Genomic DNA, 7,325 nt, shown 5'->3' on the forward strand with positions numbered 1-7,325 from the left:
AAAAAAAAAAAAAAAAAAAAATGGCTTACTGTTATTAAACCATGTGTGCAAATGACATGGTCAGGCAAAACACCTGCTTTCTTTCTACTTTGTGGCTACTGCATCTAAATGTACGTTTGATGGGTTTGAAGTATGCAGGTCCACTAATTCATAGATTTTAATTCACAGATTTTCTTCCATCTCTGCCACTCCTGAGAGGGCAAGACAAATCCCTCCTCTTGTTCCTCCATCTACTCAGTGTGACTATGACAAAGACCTTTATGATGATCCATTCCACTTAATGAAGAATAAATATATCTTCTCTTCCTTAAGATTTTAGTTTTTCCCTAGCTTTATTATAAGAATATAGTATATAATAGATATAACATATAAACTACATGTTAATTGACTGTTTATGTTATCAGTAAAGTTTTAAGTTAGCTGGCCAACAGTAAGCTATTAGTAGTTTTTGGAGTCAAATTATAAACAGATTTTTTACTGTGGAAGAGGTTGGCACTCCTAAACCCTACATTGTCCAAGGGTCAATTATATAATAAAACTGTAAATAAGTATAGGGCAGTTTTAAATACATGAAGATTAAAATTATCTTGGCATCAAAAACTGCATGTCAAAAATATAACGGCAGTTGGGAGCAGTGACACACCCCAGAAGTCCCAGCTACTTGGCGGCTTAGGCAGGAGGTTTGTTTGAGCCCAAGTGTTTGAGGCCAGCATGTACAACATGATAAGACCCTGTCTGGGGGGGTGGGTGGGGGGGTGGAAGAGCAAATAATGAAATTAGAAAAAAAACTTGTAACAATGCACACAAATTAAAAAGAAAACAATATCCCCCGATAGAATAAAAGGAGGAAGGGCATAAACAGGCAATTACTTCCACAACCCCAAGAATACAAAGAACCAGTAACATTTGGGGACAAAAACTCCAGCTTTAAATGGGATATATTTTTCACATATAGAACTGGGAGAAAAAAAGGTCTAAATTACTGAACAAGAGAGGTGCACATCCTTATATCTTGATGTCAGAAATGAAAATGGAATTCTTTTTTGGTAGGCACAGACAATATGACTTGAAAGTCTTAAAATGCACGTATGGTTTGACCTAGCAAAGGGATTTACTCAGAGTATTTACAATAGTGAAAATTAGAAACAATGTTTATGTCTAAATAAAATGATTGGTTAAATGAACATGCTTGTAACGGGATAACTGCAACTATTAAATACTGTACACTGTCATTTAAGAACTCTGAAAAGACAGTCACAATTATTACATGAAAATAAATCAAATATAAACTTCATGAAGGCAGGAATTTTGCATTTTCTTCACAGCTACATACCCGGCATCAAGAATCATCTACTATCAAATCAATAAAAACAGTATTTGCTGAATAAATGAAAAATGTCACAAAATAAGCAAAATGATCCCACACCACATACACACTCTTGCCCCATATGAGTTAAGTAGAAAGTATGGCAGTAAGATATACACCAAAATGGTAATGGAATCATCTCTGAATAACGGGAATTGTGGATGATGTTTACTGGCTGGCTGACACCGAAATGTTTTCCAATGAACATGTAGTACCTTTCCCCAAAAATATACACACGTTCATTTTTTTTCTTAAGCATATCTATAGAGTAGGATGGATGGGGGCTGGGGTTAAAAGAAGACTTAATCATTTTATTTTAAAGAGTTCTGAATGTTTGGTGTATTTATAAATTGGACACAGAGTGGTATGTGGTTCAGATCAATCATGAAATGAAGACAGATGCCAGGAAGATTTACTCAGAATCTGTCAAGACTATATTACAGCAACACCCCTACCAATCCCCTCCACTCACCCTCTTTCCCATTCCCAGCCTCCACTGACAATCCAGTCTGTAGCATTCTAACTACAGAGTGGAAAAAAATCATGAATTTTATATTCATAGTGCTCCCAGTAACTATCCTCATTAAGACTTTAAACATATTCTAAGAAGTCATAAATTTAGCTTAGAAAATTTGTGTCCCCTTAAATTCAAATAATGCTATCTCCTCTTAATTAGAAATCTGTTGTTATATCATATATTCCAAATTGCATAAGAAAAAACTTACCCACAAACTCCCAGTATTTTATATAATCGGCAGGAAATTTTCGTACTTGCAACTGATAGAAATTCTCTTTATTTGGAGAGGTAAGCCATTCCTGTGCCACCTATACAAAGCACAAAAGCAAATTAAGAAAGCAACATTCTGGAAAGACATGCTAAATAGTAACATTTTCCAAAGTTAAGCAATAGTAAAATCCAGAATCTAGAATGTAGGTGACAGAAACTAAAAACTGATTTGTGACAGTTTAATAAAAATTATCTGAACTGTCCTATCCAATTCAGTATGCATTAGCTACATTTGGTTATTTACATTTAATTAAAATGTTAGACAATAAAAATTATGTTCTTCAGTCAAACTAATCACACTTCCAATGCTCAACAGCCACCTTGGCTACTCCGCTGCGCACAGATGTGGAGCATTTCCAGCAGTGCATGAGGTACTGTTGGACGGCTCTGGTAGAATGCCACTTCCAAACCAGATCAGCTCACAAGTCCAAAAGGACCTAGATTTGCTGCAAACCTTAGGGATTTCTCGCCAACATGTCATCCTGCCAGTTTATAAAATGCTCTGCATCCATCTCTCAATTTGTCAAAGCTTCAAACTCAGAAGTACCCTTAAGGATCTTCTAAGGAATAAGACTATCCCCAACTCCAGATTTAGGAAGAAGACCACTAGTATAAAAAAGTCATATTAGCTTTCCCTTAAAAAAAAAAAAATAACACTAACAAACATATTACCTTTTGGGCCCTAAGAAGGGTTTTGTCTACATGTAACAGTCATTATGTATTAAAATCAACAACTGGCCTTCAGTTCCTCTGAAGAAACTTAACAACAAAGACTATTGGTGCTGAGCTGCTTCTGCACTGGTTAACCAATCAAGACTCACAAGGGTTATGCTATGGACAGAGGAACAAAACAGTACTGAATTTGTGTTATTGGCTAGTGAGGTCAGATTCTGGTCCATGACAGTCATGATCAGTTTGTGTCACCCAATTTTACATCCAGAGTACCCTACACTAAGGCAACTCCATAGAGTCATCTTCAAAAGTGCATTTTATGTTCACAGCATTATTCACAATCACCAAAACCTGGAAACAACCCAAATGTCCATCAATTGGTGAACGGATAAGCAAATGTAGTTATCTTCATACAAAAGAATCTCATTTGGCAGTAAAAGGGCCTATTAATACATGCTACAACACAGATAAGCCTCAAAAAGATTATACAAAGTAAAAGGAGCCAGATTCAAAAGGCAACATATATATACTTCTACATACATGACATTTCCAGGAAGGCAGATTTATAGAAACAGAAGGGAGATTAGTGTTTGCCTGGGGCTAGTGGTAGGAATGAAGAATGACTATCAATGGGCAGAAAGGATTGTTTTGGGTCAGTGGAAAAGTTCTAAAACTGCGTTTTGATGATGGCTGTACAACCGTAAATTTACTTTAAAAAACCTTTCAATTCCACACCTTAAAAGGGTACATTTTATGGTATAGTATACCTTAATAAAGCTATTAAAATGCATCCTAGTGTGTACAACAAAGACCAAAAGAAAAATTAATCAACAAAATTTTATCACATGGGATTTAGCTGAGCGTGCCTAGAAGATCCTAGATAGTTCCCATCTTGGAGAAAAGAGGGCAGGTACTTTTAGTTTGAAATTATTTTGTCCTAATATTGACTTCTACAACAACCCCAGGAGCCAGAAATTAAGTGGATCTCTTATAGTCAAGCTATAATGACCAACTAATGATAGCTGATGATTCTAGAGCTATCAAAGAGAAACTCACCTAGGTAAAACGTCCTAATGAATACATACTCAATATACTACATAATTCACAGGTTTTTATATTTGATGCAGCAGGTTCATGTTTCATAACTCATGTGGACCTAAGAAATTAAGAAATCATGAACTACATGAGCTTGCAGCTTCAGACTAAATGAAATAAATTTTCAGAGTACAAACAAGTGTATGTTTGTGGTCCATCAGAGCATTATCAAAGCTAAAAGTAATCAGCTAGGTTCAGAGGATGTAAAATCATGCAGATGGTTAGAAAACAAGCTCCTTTCAAAAGTTGTCAGCTGCTGTAAAAAATAAACAATAAAAAGAAAGTAAGCTCCCTCAACGTAAGAACATTTAGAATACAATGAACAGAAAAATATACTGTGGCTTTCCAAGTATTTTTTTTTTTGAGACGGAGTTTCACTCATGTTACCCAGGCTGGAGTGCAATGGCGCGATCTCGGCTCACCGCAACCTCCGCCTCCTGGGTTCAGGCAATTCTCCTGCCTCAGCCTCCTGAGTAGCTGGGACTACAGGCACGCGCCACCATGCCCAGCTAATTTTTTGTATTTTTAGTAGAGACGGGGTTTCACCATGTTGACCAGGATGGTCTTGATCTCTTGACCTCGTGATCCACCCGCCTCGGCCTCCCAAAGTGCTGGGATTACAGGCTTGAGCCACCGCGCCCAGCCTTATTTTTTTTTTTTGTCGGGAGACAGAGATTCGCTCATCACCCAGGCTGGAGTGCAATGGCGCGATCTCAACTCACTGCAACCTCCGCCTCCTGGGTTCAACAGATTCTCCTGTCTCAGCCTCCCAAGCAGCTGGGACTACAGGCATGCACCACCACAGTGAGCCAATTTTTTAGTAGAGACAGTTTCACCACGTTTGCCGGCTGGTCTCAAACTCCTGACCTCAGGTGATCCGCCTGCCTTGGCCTCCCAAAGTGCTGGGATTACAGATGAGGCCCCAAGCCCGGCTAGTTTTCCAAGTATTAAAGTCAGTGGCAACGTAACAATCTCACAAAGCACTAAAGAAGCAAACTATGTTCCTTTCTTCCCACTCCAGACAGGAAAGACAGATATCTAGTTAGGCCTCATCTTCAAAGGAAGTCTGAGTTTTCTTTTTTCCCAGCAACTAAGAAGAATAGAGTCTACAAAACTGGATGTTCCTAATGATTTAGTAATTTAACATTTTCAGCCAGGCACAGTGGCTCACGCCCATAATCCCAGCACTTCGGGAGGCAGAGGTGGGCGGATCACCTGAGGTTGGGAATTCGAGACAGCCTGACCACATGGTGAAACCCCGTCTCTACTAAAAGTAAAAAATTAGCTGGGCATGGTGGCACACACCTGTGATTCCAGCTGCTCAGGAGGCTGAGGCAAGAGAATCACTTGAATCCAGGAGGTGGAGGTTGCAGTGAGCCGAGGTTGTGCCATTGCACTCCAGCCTGGGTGACAGAGCAAGACTCCCATCTCAAATAAAAAAGAGAAAAAAAACATTTTCCAGATCAAATAGTTTAATATTATGTTTTGATAAAAATATCTCCACATAGACTAAACACACTGTTTGGTTATAATTAGGTTTTCTTGTGTTCCTGAGAAAATTCTCTTTAAAAAATTATTATGGCTGGGCGTGGTGGTTCACACCTGTAATCCCAGGACTTTGGGAGGCTGAGGCTGGTAGATCACAAGGTCAGGAATTCGAGACCAGCCTGTCCAATATGGTGAAACTCCACCTCTACTAAAAATACAAAGATTAACCAGGCGTGCTGGTAGGTGCCTGTAGTCCCAGCTACTTGGGAGGCTGAGAGGGGAGAATTGCTTGAATCCAAGAGGTGAGGGTTGCAGTGAACAGAGATTGTGCCACTGCACTCCATCCTGTGTGACAGAGCAAGACTCTGTCTCCAGAAAAAAAAAAAAAAAAGAAAAGAAAAAAAAAAGACAAGACAGTGATTCACATAATGGTGCGGTGAGGCTACCTAATGAAGTGTCAATGGTCAACAATCCCACCCTTTCACTCAGGGTTTCTGGTGTTCTCATCTTTTACAAATATAACAAAATATAGATTTAACTGCACCTAAGCACAAAACCTTAACATAAAGAATGAAACTAATGTTGGGTTTTACCATGCTATGGCATCCTTCAGATCACATTTGCCTTCCAGAGTGCAATCATAAAGGGGTTCATCTTTTGTGTAAGTTATCTGAAGATTTCAGGTTTTCCTAGGCATCTTTATTAACCTGTTGCTAATCAGTTGTATTCTCTTTTTAAAGTAACATTTCTTAAATACAGAGAATATTTCACACAACATAAAATTTACCATTTTAAAGTGTACATTTCAGTGATTTTTAGTACCATGGTTTTATTTACTATGCTGTGCAACCATCACCACTAATTTCACATTTCCATCACCCCAAAAGAAACCTTATACCTATTAGCAGTCCCAATCAATTCCCCCTCCTCCTTTCCCTGGACAACTACTCATCTTTCTGTCTCTATACATTTGCCTATTCTGGATAATACACATGAATGGAATCATATATGTGATCTTCTGTACCTGACTTCTTTCACTCAGCACAATGTTTTCAAGGTTTATTAGTCAACACAAGATCTTCACTTTTTTTTTTTTTTTTTTTAATGAGACAGAGTGTTGCTCTGTTGCCCAGGATGGAGTGCAGTGGCGCAATCTTGGCTCACTGCAACCTCCGCCCCCCAGGTTCAAGCAATTCTCCTGCCTCAGTCTACCGAGTAGCTGGGACTACAGGCATGTACCATCACACCCAGCTAATTTTTGTATTTTTAGCAGAGATGGGGTTTCACCATATTGGCCAGGCTGGTCCCGAATTCCTGACTTTGTGATCCACCCACCTCAGCCTCCCAAAGTGCTGGGATTGCAGGCCTGAGACACTGCACCTGGCCCTTCACTTTTTATGGCTGAATAATATTCCATTCATTGTATGAACAGACCATATCTTATTTACCCATTCATCAGCTGACACACATTTGGGTTGTTTTCACTTTTTGGCTACTATGAATAATGTTCCAATCCACTCTTTTTTTTATAATAGGCCACATACAAGTCCGACTATTTTAAACTTTGTGTATGTAAAAATGGAACTTGTGCTCATTGTTTTTAAAAAGCTGAGACTACAAAAATGTCCTGAAAGAAATAAATCTTAATATCTTTTAACTCAGGAAATAAAATCAGAAGTATGTGACTATCCCTCATAGGGTTGTGAATGGCTTCTAAGCAATTTAGTGTTTTCCAGTGAAAATGAAGCAACTCAGGCCGGGCGCGGTGGCTCAAGCCTGTAATCCCAGCACTTTGGGAGGCCGAGGCGGGTGGATCACAAAGTCAGGAATTCGAGACCATCCTGGTCAACATGGTGAAACCCCGTCTCTACTAAAAATACAAAAAATTAGCTGGGCATGGTGGTGCGTGCCTGTAAT

At 38.9% G+C, this 7,325-nt stretch overlaps 1 protein-coding gene across 7 annotated transcripts in view; it reads right to left on the reverse strand.

The window, feature by feature from the left end:
- SETX (senataxin) overlaps nucleotides 1-7,325 on the reverse strand; it is an 85,216-nt gene that overhangs the window by 42,376 nt on the left and 35,515 nt on the right. For all 7 annotated transcript variants that reach the window (XM_017519638.2, XM_017519635.2, XM_017519637.2 and 4 more), the window contains exon 11: nucleotides 2,092-2,191. In XM_017519638.2, the coding sequence (XP_017375127.1) occupies nucleotides 2,092-2,191 (100 nt within the window). The remainder of the gene's footprint in view (nucleotides 1-2,091; nucleotides 2,192-7,325) is intronic.

Source organism: Cebus imitator, unplaced genomic scaffold (genome assembly GCF_001604975.1).
Source record: "Cebus imitator isolate Cc_AM_T3 unplaced genomic scaffold, Cebus_imitator-1.0 Scaffold762, whole genome shotgun sequence".
In the NCBI taxonomy this organism is placed as follows: Eukaryota; Metazoa; Chordata; class Mammalia; order Primates; family Cebidae; genus Cebus; species Cebus imitator.